Below are 19,778 nucleotides of genomic sequence, written 5' to 3'. Positions count from 1 at the left end.
AGTAAGCATCAGCACTGGCAAAAATGATGAGGGTGGGGATTTTTCCCACTGATGGGAAAGCTCCTCTTTTCAGCTGTGGAACTGGGGAGTTTGTTTTCATGGGTGCTTCAGAATACCGTGCCAGGAGAGGCTGGGATAACAAGTTTGGGGAATACATTTTTTACACTCTCCTTGATTCTAGTTTGCTATGTGCAGTTGTGCTTTTAATGTGTGCACATATCCTGAAGGTCAAGGGACAGTGATGAATATCTTTGGTCTTAAAAGGACATGCAGCTGCCTTCCAGTTTTCTGAAGATGCTCACCCCTGTACTAGATGGGTGTATTTTGAGTGCAAGCACGGGTTTTTTTTGCATACTCCAACATAATATCCGTTTTATAGCGTCAATTTTAAGCTTTTAACTTCTGGAAAGCTTAAAAGATCTGGCCAAGCTTCCTTGGCATTCAGACCATCGAAGGGCTGAACCCTTGTCAGTGCCTTTAGCTATGCCCACTTCAGCTGGGCATAAATGCTTCCAGTATTATGTAGTACTACTTTAAAGCTATATTTATACTGTACAGAATCTTATACATCCCTTTGGAGCATAAAGTCTCGATGATTTCAAGTCTAAACTGATTACCAGTTGCAGGTTATTGAAATGCAAGGTATGATCCCAGTTTATTGGATGAGTGCAGAGGCAAATGCTTGGTAGAACTCCTTCCATTTTTCAGTTTTTGTCAGGTTTTTGTGTGTGAAGCTGTTGCATGCAAAGCTATAGAGCTATTTCTCTAACTGACTTGTAGAGTGACTGTGTGACTTTTTTTTTTTTTTTTCTTTTCCCTTTCCCCTTTCAGATGTGTTTTTCTGGGGAAAGGCTGAAGTCTGTTATATGGAATATGTAGCAAAAATGTTTTCTGTTCATCCCATTGTAGCATACAGCTCCTCTTAATAGTCATAGGGTTATTGTCTGGGTTTGTGTGTCAGTTTTCTTCTTAGATTTGTAGCTTTTATGTACCCAAAGAAGAGTTATGATTTCAGTTTTCTCATGTCTGGTTGGACTATGCGCTGCAGTAGGCAGTAGTTAACTTTAGGCAGTGATACTATGGACAATCATGGCTTGCCTGGTGAGCTGTGCACTATGTGAGCCTGAAAAAATGTGATTTATCACATCTGAGGCTGATAGGGTTCTGGTCTATCTAAAATTATTTAATGTGTTAATATGCTCTCAAGCATTTAAGTATCTTGTGATAGTTCAGGGCTTCTTGCTCTTGATTGAGGGCATGATACGTGGCTAATGTACCTCTGATCATGAGAGCTTCTTAAATGAAGTGTTATTGTCAGTAGCCTGTCCATGTGCTGGTGTGTGAATACATATTTGTTTGTATATATATATATGTAGTCACTGATTTATATTAAAATGGTATCTGTAATGGCTAGGTCTTCAGTGTTTCAGCTGTTGGATTTCTAACCCGGCAAAGGCTTCTATCTCTACCTACCATAGACCTGCAGGTTTTCAGTAACTGATTCAGGGTTTGGTGATTCTTGAGGATTTATATGAGCCAAATGTTCTGGCAGGAGGAAAGAAAGGGGAGGGTATTTGGTTTGAAATATTGCATCAGATTAATGTGAATAGTCAGGAGGCTACACGGTCCTTGACACAGAATAGTGGAATATGGGTGTTCAGCCTCCGCTGTGGCTGTAATATAGTGGTTTTATATATATAACCGTCACATAGTGGAGTAAGTTGGTGCCTCTGACCTTTCTGAAACAGTTAATTGCAACGATGCTTCCATTTAGGAGTTGATTTTGCACATTTTTTTGGTCTCAAGAAAAGTTTGGCATCACAGATGTGCTGAGGTTATTGTATTTCTGACAATGTCTCCTTTTCCTTCCTTAAGCGGGTTTTATGGCTGTAAATCTCGAAAGATTTACTCAGTTCCTCATCATTGCCATTTTCAGCCGAGTAAGGAACCAGGTGGCTGCTTGCATTTGGAGCACAGACAAGCTGAAGTGCTTCTGTTCTCTGGATATAACTTTGAGGCCTGGAGTAAAGAGTCAAAAAAACAAGAAACAGCCCCAGACAGTTTAAAAAGAAACAAATGTCATTTTTTGCCCCAATTCAAAAATGTTAATAATATGACATTGCTGATGGCTCTCTTTTAAAATAAGATGTTACTTTATCTCTCTCCTTTCCCCTCCCTATGCCCCCTTCTTGCTGACACCCCCAAATCCCTCAGCAAGTCCAGGGTGACAACTTTATTCTTTCTGGCAACATGATCTGGCACGAAAAAGTAATGGAGGCAGTTTAGTTGCATGGTGTCCTGCTGTGAGTTTTGCAATGAGGAATGAGTCTGGTTTCTGTGCTGTGCTTTGTTCCTCTGGCCCTGCTCTTCACCGGGGTGCACTGCCGCTGGTGTAACGAAGGCTGTTCTGCATCTCTGGCTTGATGGATAGGTGTTGTTAGTGCGTGGTGTACTTGTGTGCAGCCAGAGGGAAGGTGCGGGAACAGACCAACTCTGTGGAGGCTGGGTGTTGTGTTAATGGTATTGTGTTGCATAAACAATGTAGTGATGCTCTGGGTGCTGCCACGATGTTTTGGGGAACCAGGGCTTGCTGTGGTTGATCACAAGTCATCCATCCCGCTGCCCAAATAATAACCCTCCTGCTTCTTGCTCTGCACATAATGGATGAACCACTCGGGTTTTTCTTTTGAGGGCTTAGCAAGTGACAGAGACCTTTCTGAAGGGAAGAAACTCAGCTGTGCTATGCTGGTGGTGCACCCTCCTCTGGTGCTGCTTTTGAAATCGGCTGTGGCATGCGAGGGTATTTAAAAGACTTTTTTTCTCTGCCACTTAACATTGCAGCGAGGTGAGGTACCTACACTCCCCAGTCCTTGAGCTGTGATTGCCTAATCACTGCTGGCATGCTGTAGGCTGATACTTAATGTACTTGGCATCTCTCCATGCCATTGGTCAGTTCGACACTTTTGTTCACTGTTCCTTCTGCTAAATGCAGCACTTAATTTCCAAATCTGTATGTCCCGAGGGTCAATCATCAGCAAAGTGATAGTTACTGTTCTGCAGGAAGTAATTTTAAGGAGGTGTGGATTTCCCTGTGGCCAAGAAAGCTTCTTGTCATCCATTAATATTGGCTGATGCCGCTCCTGCAGTGTGACGGTTTCTGGCCATGCAGCTGTGTAGTTGGCTCCATACAGATGAGGGCATTTGTCCTTCATCGTGCGAGTATGAATGCAAGAAGAGAAGGTTCAACAGCCTCTCTGCCTACTGCTCCTCATGTGGACTTAGACCCCAATACTTCGCTCACAGAGCTAGTGGGATATGGCCAATTCTTACAGATTTCTGTGCACATCAAGCAAAAGCAACCCTAAAGTGGCCCCAAACCCTGCTCCTACTACCTTCAGTTCCCTTCCGTAGAAAGTAATCTGTTTCTCTTGATGGGGTTTCCCCTTCAAGGCGTCTTCATGCAGTTACTCACAAATATCGTCGGGGCTTCCGGCAGAGTATCGTGGTTGTGGTGAGAACCTGCACTTATCAATAACCCCTTAGGAAGGCCCAGATTGTAAGCCTTTTGCCAAAAGGCTGGAGAACTGCTGTTGCTTACTTGCTGACAACCCAAGTGGTCCTATAGCAGCACTGGCAATCTGTCCCACAAAATTAGGCTGTTTTAAATGAGAGCTGGTTATACTAGTTGCAATATGTTGGAAGGTTGCCCAATCATAGCAAGAGGACAGGGTTGTACTTCTGCTGGCTGTTTATGTATCTTCTGTGTTTATGCCAGGCAAGACTCCATCCACAGCACTGAAACGTAAGAAGACTGTATTAGACTCTAAGGCTTTGTTTTGAAATGTATTTCTGTTTTGATACAGTACCAGAGAAAGACACCTTCTCTGGTTGCAGCTTGTTTCGTAGAAATTGCAAGAGGGTGTTTGAATATGTAGGGGAGATACAAAACAGGCAGTTTTTTTGCTTGATGAGTCCCAAAATATTTGGATGTAAACGAGCCTTCTATCCATGTCTGTTGCAAAGCCTCATGACAGTTAAATAGGTGAGTTTCTTTCACAGTTAAGCTGTTATATGCAGAAAGAAATGAAAGAGTAAAGGACTCTTTTCTTGGCAAAGGAAATATTCCAGTCTCAAACCTTTGAATAAAACCAGAGTAAGTGGTATGTGGCAAATACCAGCTTGACCAACTGAAAAGCATGTAAAACGACAGAAAACTTCCCACTTCCCTGAAGGTAACTGTTTTGGGGGCCTGGTGAGCATAGGTCATGCCAGACGGAGCAGGAGATCTGCAAAGTTTTTATCTGCTGGGGTCTAAGTGCAAGAGTGAAAGAATAATACAAGATCCTGAGATGATATAGGGCGTGATGAAGGTGAAATACCAAATTAGAATGTATGGGCATTCAGGACAATCCAAAATAGATTTGGTTTTGGCACGTGTCACCAGTTGCCTTTACTGGCTGCTTCCTTCTGCTCAGTACACATGAAGAAACGGCAACAGACGTTTTCTTTTTGAAAGGTATTTTTGCACAAGACAGCAATATTATCTCTGCCAGTAGCCTACTCAAATCATTAATAATAATTTCTTCCCATTCAGCTTTTTAAAGAGAGCTGAAGAGTGTTTGTGATTTAGGCTCCTTCATCTCCATCTTGCATTCTACAGCTCAAGGTATATTGTGGGCTAATTGCTGAATCATACTTAACTTTTTTTAGGTTAGAGCAAAGATGCTTTTAAGCTGGAGGTCGATGTGGCTTACGTTATCTTATTGTTGTAACAGGTCATGGAAACAGTTTCTTGCCATTTGCAACTTGAACCCGTAACTCTTTAAGCTAGTAATATCCCCCCTTATTTATTTTTGTTAGACCCCGTGAATGTTGATAAGTGAATGACATGCATTCATCGCCTGTGTAATTGAAATGATTGGCATTTGATTTTCTGCCCGCTGCTTGCCTAGTGGGATTTCCACTTGGAGCTATTATTTCAGACTCCTTTGCTCTCGCTCCCCGATGTGTGCAGGCTTTGTAGGTTTTAGCAACTTAAGTATTTTGGACATTAATTCCTCTCACTTGTGAAAACATGATGTGCGTTGTAGAGTGCAGCCCCATCAAACTTCTCCAAATGATACAGCTTAGCTCATGAAACTTTGGAGAAAATGGTCACTTAATGTAGGGGTTCCTCTTCTTTTTGTAAATATATTTCCAAGTGCCACAGGACAGTTTTGTTGCATCCCACATCCAGGGAAGTGTCTAGGGAGTGGAAATGTGCTGCTGTGTGTATAGACCTGACTCTGATGCAGGAGCAGCTCTTCCAGGTGGCTCATGGACATGTGTATGCCTTGTGCCTCTGCTCATTTGCGTTTACTGAGGTGGTGATGATGGGTGGTGGTTGGGGATGGAACTTTAAATGAGAGGATGAAGGACAAGTTGTTTAAAACAGGGAAAGCTTCCGTTTTAGAGCTGCCGCCAAGCTGTCCATCTGTGCCATGGGTGGGCTGTGCATGCAGACTAACTTGAGCAGTGTCTCCTTGGTCGGCTGCTGCACCCGGCTGGATCTGCACACCTGACTGCTGGAGGCTTAGCCTTTCGGAGGTGTTTGCCCTTAGTTCCAGCCCTGGGCTTAACTTCAGTGAGGATTTTGTTGCATGCAGCAGCTCTGCCCTGCCTCAGCAGTGCAAGGGCTTCAGCAGAACTGAAACTCAACTACCTGGTGCTCCCCACCATCCTCCCTGGGAGCTGCCTTGCTCCTGCTTAACCTTCCTCCTCATCCTTATGTGCCCAGATCCGGGCTCACAGTGAGGTGAGAAAGATTGTCCCTTTAATGAGGAGGCGGTAGAAGGGCTCCCTTAATACTTACGTTTCCACTGTAATTCTCCTAAGGGATGCTTTTGGAGGGCATATGAGCAGCTGCCAGCTTGCCAAACAGTTAACTGGATCATAACATAAGTGACTGAAAAGTGCTCGTCATCTTTCAAGAGTACCTTAAGGAACCCTATAGTCAGAGCTGTGCATTGGTGCTTCCCAGAGACCATAGCTCTTCTGTGGGATAAGTAGTCTAGGTAAAGTCTTTGCGGCCTTAGTGATAAATACTGGTTGATAGCAACCTGTTGTGGAAGAAATTGGCTCCTGTGCTGTTGGCTGGGGTTTTTTTACTGTTGTCTGTTGTTGTTTTTTTAAAGCTGTAATTACGCAAAGTGTTCTGAGAATGGGGTGCCCCAGCTCTCTAAACAAGCTTATTAATCTTTGGCTGGTTGGCAAGCACACTGATTTCATCCTCTCGTGGGTATGTGTATTAACTCTGGTGGGGTTTTGGACTGATAGGGATCTAGCTAAAACTGAGGAAAAATGGATGCAGCTGCTGTTGTCCATCCTAATACTTTCCTTAAGTGCTTTCGGGGGGTGAGGTGCGGGGATTGCTTTAAATGTGTTACAATCCTAATGGAAATTTAACTTGTTAAAGTATTTGTGGCTTCGTTGGGGAAAAATGCCTTTATTGTGTGTGGTGGTTTCAGTTGGTGTAAAACTATGACATTGGTTCAAGGTTGCTGAAAAAAAGTCCTTTTGCCAAGGAAGCTCTGGCAATGTGAACCTTGCTGCTGTTTTATTATTATTTTTTCTTTTCTCCTGAAATTAATCATTTGTTACTTTGCTTTTGGTTTCCAGGGTCTTGGTTGGTGCTCCCAAGGCAGAATCTAAATACAGCACCTCTGTTCAGTCCCCAGGAGCGGTGTTTAAATGTCGAGTCCACACCAACCCTGACAGAAGATGCACAGAGCTGGATATGGGGCGAGGTGGGTAGTTACGATGTTTTGGAGGGAGAAGGGGGGGGAACCAAAAAGACCCAACCCAAATGGCTAGCAATCCTCCTGCCAGCTTCAACAAGGCCCCAAGACGTTGAGAGGGATTTGTCAGCCTTTCCTGATGGATTTCGAGCACCGGTAGCAAAGGTGTCATATTCTCTTCAGCATTACAAAATGTCACCTCACCTGGTGCGGGTGTCCTCCCAGTTCACTCTGCCCACACTGCTCACTCTGTCCAGTGACTAACCAGGCAAAGGTGGATTTTTCCCTGCTTGCCCTAACCTGCTGTCTTTTCTCCGCCTGCTTCAGTATGACTTTGCAGCATGTTGGAGGCTGTGTGAGTGGTTGGGAGTGCTGCTGCCTATCCCAGGCAGTGCTGAAGTAAGGGGGTGTGGGATGATCCCGCACAGTGGGGTGGTGGGCCTGTGATGGGTGGCGTTACTGGCAACGAGGTGATCTGTGGGCTCCCTCATAAGGCAGCAAATCATTCCTTGGGTTTGCTGTTTGTGCTAAAGGAAATAAGTTTCTCGGTGAGAGCTGTGCTTGTACGCTATTGCACGTGGTCAGGACTGACTTTGGTTTCTCTGACATACTGTCTGAGACAGGGGAAGATGGAGTCCTAAAGTAAAACTGTGATCTAAAACCTTGCGCTGGATTCTGATGGAGAAAATGGAAGCCTTTCAATATTTTGCTTTTCTTGATGAAGCGTGTGTTACTGCTTTCTTAGCCTATAGAAAAGGCATGTTAGTGTTCATCTTTTCATGACTGAGTCAAGCAGAATTTATTTCTATGAAGCTTACATGTTTTAAAACAATGTTTTGGCCAAGTTTGATTTTTCCTGCTATTGTAATGTAAACTGCCTCTCATTAATTTGTGAATACTGCCCGACAGGACTAAAGATTTAGACCTCAATTTTTTTTTAAGTGCCCAAGATCCCACTTTCCAGAGGGCTTTGATTGCATTCTGCAGGCAATCCCACATCTCTCCCATTGACTTCAGTTAGGCTGTTGATTCAAGTAGAGCTATGGACATGCTGTAACAGCTGCTGGTTGTTTGGGACAGGGTCTGTCCTCTGCTGTGTATCTGTTTGGTGCCTGGTAAGACTGAGAGCATCGCCCCAATTAATGCATACAAGAACTAATCAGGATGAAAGGGAAGAGAAAAGCACTGTCAGGCAGATGTTTGACGGGCAATCACTTTTCTTGTAGGGGTTCTTTGGTGGGTACTTAAAACTCATACCTCCTTGCTTTGCTGCCTTTTCCCTCTTTCTGTAGGCAATTCTCGGGGCACACTCTGTGGAAAGACCTGCAGAGAAGACAGAGATGATGAATGGATGGGTGTGAGCCTGGCTAGACAGCCAAAAGCTGGTGGAAGTGTGCTGGTAAGCCCACTCTTTTCTTTGATCTCACTAAAACTGTTGCTGCTGTCTGACTCTCATGCTAAACACGTCACGATTAATGTGTTCAGCAGTGACTGACGGAGTCCAGCTTTACAGGCAGCAGATTCTGTAGTCCCTTGCTTCAAGTGGAAGGAAAAGTGAGCCCCAGCCAGAAAGTTTTATTTGTAGCGGGAGGACTTCAAAGCTGTCACACCTGACTTGTGTCACCCAAGGGCTTTCTCCTAAATCTGACGGATTAAATCTTTGAACCAAATAAATGGAACTTTGTCTGGGAGGTACCTGCTAGTTCGCTCTTATTGTCGTTTGCCTGTGTTTTTGTAGGGAGTATGTACACATCCATTTTCCCTGAGTGTATGTGTTGCGTGTCAGAACTTAGAATGAAAAATGTAAGATGAGTCTTTGTGGCAATATTTTTTCTTTATGTATATGAATTTTCCATTAATGAGGCAGAAGAGTTGCGAGTAGAGATGACTTTGTTGTGTGTGGGTGGCCTTGTTGTCTTGCCATGCACATAGACAGGTCAAGGAGAGCAGATGTGATCCTTAGGATGTGGAATTTATCTTTGCAAAACAAAATTTCCTGTGTTGGAAAAAAAATAATTATCAAGAGAGCTGGGCAAAAACCTCTCTAAAATACATGGGTATATTATGATCAATAGTTGTCTGTGTTTACATCCACAGTTGGGTCAGATGGTCTACTCCAGTGAGCCTGTCTGCAGGAATGTTAATTGAAACACACACACAAAAAAATTGCAACACAAGTTGTGCGTAGTATATGTGGCAGGCAAATTTCAAGCTCATGTCGGGGTAACCCTGACAACAATCTAATTCTGAACACTACTGTTTAGGAGTTGGAAACTCGCAGTACAGCCCCATCTTTCCAATGAGAGAGGGGATTGCCCTGGTACGTGGCATCAAACTGTCACAAAGCTGCTACTGATGTAGATCTCGTACAATGGTTACTGTGCCCATGGCCTCTGTAAGGCAAGTGGACTAAGCTGTTTCACTCAAAGGTGGTTTTTTTTGACATATGCTTAGAGTCCAAACACTTATCGCCCCAAGTCATAGCACACCAGTTTCCCCATGGGGGAGCAGGATGTTTTGATACCTTTCTGCAGTAGTACTGTGGTATTTTACCTGATCGTCTTTTTCGGTGTACAGCTTACCAGGGCTATAGGGGCTAGCCGATACTTTGCTTTTCTTGGGTGTTTAAAATGTGTTCAGCACTAGAGGAGGAGAGGAAAAAGTGGGGCATAAATAAAATACACTGTAAACATGTACAGCAGAGCACAAAATTACAGCATTCGTGCCAGTGTAACCAATTCACATTTTCAAGGGATGTCTTGATCTGTCTGTGTGTTCAAAGTCCTGTGTGACAGTGAGGAGTAGCTTGAACAGATCAGGGTAACACTGAGATACAGTATCCTCTCCATTTTCCAGTCATCAGGCTGAACTAGACCAATTCTCGTACCATTTTCAGAAGCTAGCACATGCGCCTTTTTTAGGCAATGGCGAAACATTTTGGTAGAAGTGGTATCTAAAGAATAATGATTTTGTGTATTTTGGTTCGAAGGAGAATGGGTAGCACTTGATGCTTGGGTGTCGTCTCCATAGGCAGAGGCAGCAAAGGAAGGGAAAGCTGGTGGGATAAAAAGCAGGGCAACTACCAAGACTGGGGTTCACTGGCTGAGGGGAGGCTACAAGGGTGTAGCAGGCTGTGAGGGCTGAGATTGGGACTGAGGGGATAGAAAAATATCAGACATAAAGCAAGTTAAAAGCAAAATGCAGCTAAAATAAAATGCATAGCTGGCAGTGTGCTTATTCTGATGCAGTTTAGGCTGGTAAAATGTCTCCACGCTGATTTAAGGCAGTCCTAAAGCAGCCCTCTGACAAGATTGTGCTGTCCTCTCCAAGTAAATCATGTTGGGATGCTAAGGATGTTTAAATATCTAATTCTCATTTATATTTATCCCCTAAGCACTCAGTCTGAAACTACTAATTATACATCTGTGCACATCTGTGTGTAGACAGAGCCTTTCCATCCTTCATGGATGGAGAATACCTGGCTGTTTCAGGGCATTGTTACTTTCTGGTTTAAGATAAGTTTTTGATGAAAAAGATTAATGACTTTCCCATAAACAGATGGTTTTTAATACACATGTTCTTCTAATTTTAAAGATTGGGATTTCTTTAAAATGTGGCTCTTCTTGGAAGCCCCTGTGAGAAACTGGTGTTCTGAGAAGACCTCTGAATGTGTGTTTGTGGCCCTATCTGCCAATTGTTAGTGTTTTAACAAAAGTACTAGCTAACTCTCGAGCGATTCCCTATAGTTAGGAGTGTGTGCAGACTTTATTGTCAGGCATTACAGCTCTACTGCATTTCTTGCAGGGATTCCTTTAAGTCAGAGTGGTATCTTTGTGGTCAATAGCCCTGGATGAACTTTTTTTGTTGCTTTTGCATAAATACAAGTAGTTGCTTTTTAAACGCATGTGAAATATTTATGCTCTTGACATCCTGTATTAGAGGAATTAGTCTCATAGCTTAACTGTGGATTGTGCAAAGAAGTTGTTGCTTTTGCTTTTGAAACTGCTTAGTGGCTTAAATTTCTGTCTTATCAGCCTTCCTCAACTGCCCGATAAGAGTACCGGCTTCAGTGGAAAGGGGTGGTAGGGAAGGTGAGGAGTGTGCGGGGGGCTTTAGCTGGTGTTTGGTACCAAATGGATTGTGTTTGAGTCCATATTGTGCCAGGATGTTACTGAAGCAGAGTTTTACATTTGTGTGACAGACTAAATAGAAAAGCATCAAACAATGAGGATTTAAACAAATGAAGTAGTAAGATTAGCTAAAAAAAGCTCTGGGTTTGCAGAGCTGGCTTCCTGTCCTTGGGTGTGCTATCAGTCAATCTTTGCATAAATCTCTGTGCTGCAATAATACAGCTGAGATTGCCAGCTCTTTCCAAACTGAAATGGCAAAAGTCCTCCTTCTACTTTTGCTGGGAGAGGAACTGGGTGCAGAACATTATGATTTGGAGATAAGCCACATTCTTCAGTTTTGCTCTTCCTAAATACCTGCCACGCCTGCTGTTACTCTGTTTATAATCAAGTGCTGCTATTTTTCATTTTAAGTAGTTGACTTACTGGCACATTTAGTGATTGTGTGTATGTCGGTAAAACACCCCATCGCTGCAGCAAAGCCAAAGTCCTCCTAGGGAAGAGCAAACCAGAAGTGGTCTGACAGCAGCAGGTTCATAGAGTAGTCCCTCGTTTGGACTCTGATTTTAAGAGTCAGTAGAGGGCTCTGTGAGGACCGTGCATTCAGGTGAGTCACTTGGCCTCTGAAGTGAAGCCTGAGTGTTTTTGTGTTGCTTTTCCTATGGTGCAGGGCTCATGGCTGGCATTCAATACCGAAGAGAGCAAAGTGGTTGCAGTTCTGAAATGGCCTATTCATTATATTACAGTAATGCAGTGTCTGCCATCAATAAGAGAGCTCCATGTGCTTTGCTTAGAAGCATTTTATTTTGCTGCAAGAGTTTACATCCTTTCTTCCCTGTTCTGTGGCAGAGCCAGAGTCTGTGTCCCAGCAGCAGCTGCTGAGCACCAAATTGTACTGATGGTGTACACAGGGTATGCATGTATACACTATGGTCTGCATGTAAAGAAAGGCGTATAAGCTGTCAATTGTTTGCAGTCACTTTAAGGGAAAAAAAAAAACCCAAACCAACCAAAGAAAAACCCTCTCCACAGCATCTAAGTTCGGGTGACTCATCTCTGTTCCCCAGACCTGCTCAGACATGTGCCATTGGAGAAGGAAGGTTGTAGCCACCTTTGGTAGCACATCACCTTGCCTCAGCAACACTGAATAATGCAGGGACCACATACTGTAATCCAGCTCAGCATTTTTGGGAAGGCAGGAGAACAAAAAGCAGCTGTGGACAAGCTTTGTCATGGCAGGGAGACAAATGTGCTGGTTGCCTGGCTGCAGAAAAGTGTTTTGGAGAGGAAGAGGAGCTGCTGAACTCTGGTCCATTGGGAAAATGTCAAAATCCACAGCTGTGGTATGGGGGAGTCTGGGGAAGCCCCTGCTGAGATTGCAGAGGTGGAGCTCATCTCTTGGAGCTGCAGTTATGAGCTGTCTGCAGACTCAGGCAGTCAGTGGTGAACTGCAGTGTGCCTGAACACATGGCATGCTGAGGTATAGAAAAGTGATCATTAAAAAAAACCCCAAAACCAAACCTTAACAGCTTAGGTAAGTATGCCCAGAAGTGTTAAACTGAGCCCACAGCCTGCAGCTGATTTTGAACATACTTCTTATGCGGCAGCTCCTTTTTTTTTTTTTTTTTTCTCCTTAGTGTTCTGTCTTTCTTGACCTCCTGTGCCTCACTCCTGAGCAAAGCCTCCTGCTTGTGATGAAATGCTGCTGCTTTCCCCGACTCTGTCATTTGTGCTCCTCTGGGAGAGATTAGCAGGTTAATTTATGTGAGTCCCTTGCAGTTTCTGAGATATAAAATGTCGAGGAATTTACAGTATCACAATCCTTTATTTATCTTTACATAATTTTAAAAAATACTCTTGGTCTGTTTCCGTTTGAGTCTATATCCGGAGTTGGGGTTGACTTGATTGTCACTTTAATGGTATGTGTCTTTATGATACTGTCTTTAAAAGGGCTGTGCATGTGTATATTTATGCTCGCAGCACAGATCCATCAGGAGAGAAACTATTTTCCTGGTTACTCTGAAAATGAGTGTTTCATGTGCTGTTTTTTTGGTTTTTTTTTTTTGCTGTTGAATTTTAAATAGGTGATGCATGGGGATTAAAATCCTCACCGGGCTTCCTTAAAGCCCGTAAGGGAGTCTGCAAAGCTGCTCTTGCAGGACTCCTCACATGCATTTGGCTGTTGAGCAGAGTGCCATCAGAAGCATCCTTCATGTCATGGGTGGCAGCCTGTGACACACAGTGTGGTGCAGAGCTTTCCACAGCCCCCGGAGCCCCCATTATCCCTTTGCAATAGCTATCTTCAGGATACGTGCTTCTCCTTTGAGTACTGGAAGTTAGGAAAGCAATAAATACAGAACTCCAAATGCAGCGCTGCGAACAGCAGAGCAGGCTTGTGCACAACTGGTTTTGTTCTGTTTCAGTTAAATAATAAAAATTCAGTGTTATTACCCTTTTATGTCTCTCTGGGGTTAAGTATGTGGGAAGGGGCCTGTGTTGATTGCTGGATTGAATTTTGAGCTTCCCAGTGGTTGATACGCTTCCCAGGTCCTTTACTGGGCAGGTTACATGACTGTGCCTGTCTTACGGGTATATTTTTTAATGATGTTGAGATGCTCCCACGGGCAGCTCTGAGATGCTGCGGCAGAAAAGTAGGGTAGCACAAAGGGAAGGAAGACAGAAGGTGTCTTGTCTGAGGAGGATTAGGTCGAATGTGGGTATTGTGACGGGGGCTGACACAAAGTTTCCAGGAGAAGCTGGAAGTACGTGGAGAAGATTTGTAGCATAGAGGCTGCTCTGTTCACACGGGACCAAGCCTGAAATGATATGAATTGACACATCTACACTGACTTCAGTGACTTAGACCAGCTGGAGCTACGGCCCGGCATGTGCTCAAGTTCAAAGCCTTTGCTGTTTCACATTTCATTTCTTTTTATTCCAATTAACCCCTGAGCATCAGGCAATTTGTGGCTTGTCTAGCAGCAATGCAGTGTTAATTTTTGTAGCAAGTGGGTTCTGAGGACTTGTATGTGGGACTGTGTACGGTGGTTGTAGGGAGCAAGTGTCCTGGTAACACTGGTTTGCCTCTGGTTTTGCAGAGTGATCTTATTCTTCACTACAAAGAGAAAGGTACCCTGATCTCTGCAGATCATCTGCACTTTGACTGATATTGCCACTGTTGTGACAAAACCTCTGGCATTTGCACTTAAATTTGTTACCAGTAAATGAGGCCTAGCTCTTCTGTCACCAGAAACAAGGCTGCCCTTCCCAGAAAGACAAGCCTTTGACTCGCACGGGCATTTTCTGGCGGGATGATCTTCTAATACGGTCTTAGTAACCATCTGAGTCTAAGCATCCATTCCGATCTTCTTACGTGTATTCTTAATGTCTTTTTTCCTTGTTTCCCCCCCTTTTCTGGCTTGGCTGAGTTCTGTTAGTGTATCTTTAGTTAGAAAAGCTTCATGGGCCATAAGGATTCATACACAGTGAGAGATCTTGAAATCTCTAGCATGGGCTCTGTCCTGCTCTGAGACCTGTTGCTTTCCTAGTCATGCACATGTGAAAGCTGAGATCTGAGCTGCCAGGTCAGGCAGCATCCTGAGTTGCAGAAGATAACAGTGAGAAGACACTTTATCTAGAAAGAGTGGGACATGAGGATGTTGTGGGGTTGTGGGGGGAAGGTGATGCTGAGAGGTCCTGGTCATGCATGCTGTGCCTTGGTCAGAGGCTGTCCCGTGTCTCTGGATCAATAATGTACGTGATCTGATCTGTTTAGGCATGTGCACATCGCTGGAAAAACATCTACTATGAGACAGAGTACATCCTGCCCCACGGCTTCTGCAACATCATTCCCCCCAACCTGCAGCCCAACGGGAGGAAGCTCTTGCCCTGTTATGAAGGTAAGGAGTGTGGGGGCTGGGAGTGGGGCTTACCTGCCTTGCTGTGCTATCATTTTACAGCTGTTGTGTTTTCCCTTTATTTCCAAAACCATCCACAGCAACCATCACTGCTGGTTTTTGTTTTGTTTTGTTTGTTTGTTGTTTTTTTTTTTAACATACAGCTGCCTTGCAGCCCAGCTGGTGTGGTGGCTGGGTTTGAGATGAAGTTGGGAGAGTAGCACAATGACTGGATGAGTCCTGTGACTCGCTGTGCATGGTCACACTTCTAATTTTAACGTCAGCATTTTAATTTTTTAGCGCTTTGGTGCATATGAGACTCTTGTGTCGTGTTTCCTTTCCTAAAGACTTCAGAGGACAGTGTCTGCTCAGCCAACAGCAATTAAGTAAACCAGAGGCATGAGTGTGGTGTTAGGAAGAAGATAGGATGTCTCCTAAGATTTCTTGGCCTTCAGAGAAAGGTTTCGGGGGAAAGCACCTTCTTGGTTTTTCTTGCCTGTCCTGGGCATCTTCTCTCCCCTCTTGCCTGTAGGAGCTTGAAGAAGCGTGGGAGTTCAGAAGTCAAGATGCAGCAGAGTTTGTTGTAGGCAAGAACTCTGATTTTATTTATTAATTCCCCCGCCCCGGTCCAAAGATGGCAGCAGCCAGCACTATGCCAGTTGGTGACATTACCAAGTGGGAGAGGGATAAGGCAGTGGATGTCCAAGCAAGTTTCCCTGATGCTGGCAAGCAGCCGCATCCCATCTTGGCAGCCTGTAAAGCCAGCTCTGTGACAGAACTTTGTCTGCTCCATGCCCGCTCTTTCTCCTGAGGTGGCTTCTCCCCTCCCTCTGGACTTTGCTCTGGGACCTGCCACTGCAAACTCATACATCTTGAGATGGCCCAAACTCATGCACTGAGCATTTCCCAGCCTTGAAATTGGTCATTATTTGAAATGTGAGGGGGATTGAGTCAATTGACCCAGCCACGCCAGCTGCTCTGCAGCAGAATACAAGTAAACTATGTAAGCCTTCCTGTTGTGAGCACCGTCCTATTGTATTTGCCCATTATTATTTTTTTTTCTTTTGCATTTGTCAGCAAAGCCAGGATAAGACCTCACACTGAGGTAGTGTACGGCAAATCATCCAGTATTAACTTTATGGTCAATTAGCATGCGTGGGGAAGCTGCTGGGGCTCCCTGTGTCACTGCTCCTGTGCCACCTTAAAAGCAGCTTGCTTGAAGTTGTGGCAAGGAGGTGGTTTCTGGAAGAGATGAGCCACTTGTGTTTTTCTGTGCGTCATGTCTTCAGAGTAAAACTGCTGCTAATCTGACAGGATATTTGCCAGGAATTGCTAGAAAATAGAAATGTGTGGGCCTAGTACACGCAGAGCAGCCAGTGGAAAGTTGGCAGGGCTGGTGCAGTACGATGTTGGCTTAATTTCACTCCATGCTAGAGTGAAAATTGGAGGTTTGGGACTGATTTTCTCCCCTCCCCCCCCCCCCCCCCCCCCAACATGAAATAACAAACTATCATGAGGAGTGGCTGCATTTGTGTACTCCTGGATCTTTTAGGTTTCGATAAAAGAAGCTCAAAGAGATAGATGTGGTACTTCATGCAGAGGGGTTTGGTGTTTGAGGTGTGCTGTGAAATAAGATTGCAGTCATCCTTGTAACTAGTTTCCTTCACTTTCTGGAATCAGCAGAAGAAATTCTCCTCCGCTGACCCTGGGGACAGCCCAAAGGGGAGAAGCGTCTGGTAGGGGTAATAAACACGATGTGTAATGCAGCTGAAGTGCTGTTACGCAGAAAGCCTCTGCGGCCATCGCCGGGCAGCTGCCAGAGCCATGGCTGCAAACCCTGCACTGGGGAGCACGCCTTCAGCTGCCGAGGTCCTGGTGTCTCAGCCTTACCTGGGACTTGCCATGCATGAATGGGTGCAGGCGGTCACATGCTCGTTTCCAGAAGCCCCCTCGTTAACACAGCTAAGTTGACAAGCCCCATGAGAGGCTCATGTGGCCGCATGGTCCCCAAGCAGAGCTGACCTTCACCAAACTGGCAAAAGGTGCAGCCCAGCTGAGTGCACATCAGTCCCCAACCATTTCTCTGTGTGTGTGCGTCTTGAGACAGATTATTCGCTTGTGTAACAAAAGTCTTGTGCCAGAAGCGGAGAGGAGTCTGACCTTGGAACAGACATACTTAATGCATACGGTATGTTTTCTGTCCGCATAAAGCAGGATTAATAATTAAAGACAAAGGAGGAAATGGAAATTTCCTGACTGGATGGTAGTGGTGCAACAACATAGTAGTCTCAATCCATCTTATTCTTGTCCGGCTTCCCTGAAAGGGCTGACAGAAGTCTGGAAGCGATTGAGAGCTAATGAGAACAGCAGCAAGCCTAACAGTTAAATGCAATCTCTCTGAGTAGGAGCTAATCTGGTATAGATGAACTGGATGTCCTTTGTGGTATAGCTGGTGTATGGAGCCACAGCCTTCCAGGCAGTGCTTTCACTTGGTTATTTTTCTTGTAGTTTTAATGGCCTTCTAAAAAAAGGGGAGCTGTCTCTTCATTCCCCCCATGCATTCAGTTTGCAAAGCAGAAGGGTGGCGGTGTCTACTGTGAGAAGCAGCCCAGCTGATAGGGAGAGCTGGGATGATTTCCTACTCCTCTGCTGCCGTAGGAATTGTTGGTGGAGGTGGGGAAGACTGATGGACCCTTTGGTTAGTAAATAAGGGGAACAGCACATGCTCACGTGCCTTGCCTCCAAAGGGATAAACAAACTTTCCTACAGGGTCCAGACCACATCTGTTTTTTTGCAAGCCATCAAAACATCCCTGCTTTGTGGTGCAAACCCAATACCACAATGCTAGGTCAGAAGATTACTACTGTTTCTTCCTAGAGTAGTAAAGCACTGTAAGATGGGAAGGAAGAGGCTTCCAGTGCAAATTATAGTTTACTGTAACTAGTCACTTTGCTTCCATCTGTGAAGATGGTAGATACAGGATTTTATTGCACTCTGGTGCTTATGCTATGTTGTGGCATTGATACTTGCTTGGAGACTTTTAGAGACACTTGCTCAGAGGGGAAGTTGAGGAACATTAGCTTTTAGAATCATCACACATCACAGCTTATCCATTTTGTTTGTATATAGTTTTATCCAGTTACTTCTTCCTCAGCCTTACCTCTCTTATAACCTGAGATCATCATGGCTACAAACTGCTACCATCCTCTCTCTCTTTTTTTTTTTTTTTTTTTTCTTTATGTATGTATTCATGGCACATCTTCAGTGTCAGAGAGGCGAGGCAGTCACCTCTTCCAGACTCAGCCACATCTTACTGCTTTGCTGTCAGCTGTTGCTGCAGCAGTTAGTTTAGTGGCTTGCAGCCTGTGTAATCAGGGGTGCACAGCAGTCTGCGGGCAGATGAGAAAGTACAATAAAGAAGTGTAAAAACAAAGGCTCTGTTCATGACAGCAGTTATTGCCTGGAGCTACATGAAACTACCAAATCCACTCTATGCAATATCTAAACTTAATGCAAATGTTGCTATTCAGGTGTGCAAAAGCTGTGAGCTGACACAGTGACTACACAGTTTCCTGCTGGCTGATTGTTTCACTGCATTGATGGATGGCTGGCACTGTTGTACGAGTGACAGGTGTCACTGCTGTGCACCGAAGTGGAGGGGAGGTAGAAGCAATCTTGGTTTTCATGCCTCTTTGGCTCACCTGGTGCTTGGGAGAAGCAGATCAGCTCTAGGGAAGAGGCAGAAGCCTGTAGTGCTGGGACATGACTGTCCCAGATGGGGGGCTGTGATCATGGTTGCATGGGTGGAAAGGAGCCCTGCTTGGCGGGGGGGGGGGGGGGGGAATGTACTGCTTCAGATGGAAGTTAGGTGGGCTGATGGGGAGGGATGGTTCTGTGCTGAAAGGGTTATGCTGGAAATCCAGGAGCCTAGTGTCTTGTCTGGACTGGGCTGTTGGCTCCCTGGAGAACTGTATCTGTCTGGGTGCCCCCACACCGTGGTGCTGACCTCTCCTCTGTGTCAGTGGAGCTTTAAATGCTTGAATAGCCTTCATGTCTGGGATGTTTGGGTCTCTGTGCTTCTGTTTCCTCTTGCAAAATGTCACTAAAGCTGTTTTCCCTTTCAGAGGTGTTAGGGAAAGAGGTTAATCTCTGTGTGATGTTCTCAGAGCTCATAATGATAGCGTGGAGGCTTGATACCTGTAGGGAGGAAGGATGGTCATTGTTTTGCATCAATACTGCGTGCTATACCTCATTACTGTAATGAATCCATTTATTCTTCTTCTGTAAGCTGTATTCTTTTTCCTGAGAAGTATTGTCAGGTATTTATTCAAGTCAAAATGTTTTGATGTCTTTTCTTAAGTTCACAGAAGCACCGCGTATATCCAAACTCTGCATTTACTTGAAATGCTGCGATCCATCTATCCACTGTTTAAAACCAAAGCATAACTAGTTATTTAAGTGAAATGTAGGGCCATTAGTTTGACAGATAGTACTGGCAATGTAAGTGACTTTAAAAACACTGAACTTCATATAAAGCCATGAACAATGTTTTTGGAAGTATGAGCTTCAGTGAGCGTACCGACTCAGTTTACTGTGCAACTATTATCGTGCAAATCTTTGCCATTCCTTATGCATTGCAGTTAATAGTAATTCTGTTCATTTAAAGAATGATTTGGTTTTTTTGTTGTTTGGCAATGAAAACAATGATGTGTTTCTGTTCTTTTTCTATACATTTATTGCTGATGAAAATCAGCTGTGTTGTGTCCTCTGATATTGGGACTTTTGTTTCAAGTTACTCTGAGATCTGAATTTGGTCTCTCTTTTCTTTTTCTTTTTTTTAATTTATTTTTAAAGTAGGCAAATTTAATATTGTAATGAAACAATGCTGTGAATTCAATAAGCTTTTTGACTTGATTGGAGAAACAGTTTAATTTTTGTGCACATAGTGCTTTATCAGAAGAAAATCCTGTTTATCTTAA

The 19,778-nt window shown here is 44.3% G+C and overlaps 1 protein-coding gene across 1 annotated transcript in view; it reads left to right on the top strand.

Moving 5' to 3' along the window:
* The window catches only part of ITGA9 (integrin subunit alpha 9), a 230,376-nt gene that overhangs the window by 1,973 nt on the left and 208,625 nt on the right, over positions 1 to 19,778 (top strand). The window contains exons 2-4 of the mRNA XM_056335484.1: positions 6,658 to 6,785; positions 8,069 to 8,175; positions 14,679 to 14,802. Coding sequence (XP_056191459.1) covers positions 6,658 to 6,785; positions 8,069 to 8,175; positions 14,679 to 14,802 — 359 coding nt within the window. The remainder of the gene's footprint in view (positions 1 to 6,657; positions 6,786 to 8,068; positions 8,176 to 14,678; positions 14,803 to 19,778) is intronic.

This window comes from Falco biarmicus, chromosome 4, assembly GCF_023638135.1.
Source record: "Falco biarmicus isolate bFalBia1 chromosome 4, bFalBia1.pri, whole genome shotgun sequence".
NCBI classification, from domain to species: Eukaryota; Metazoa; Chordata; class Aves; order Falconiformes; family Falconidae; genus Falco; species Falco biarmicus.
Note: the sequence above shows the minus strand (reverse complement) of the source record. Positions and strands in the feature narration are given on the sequence as shown.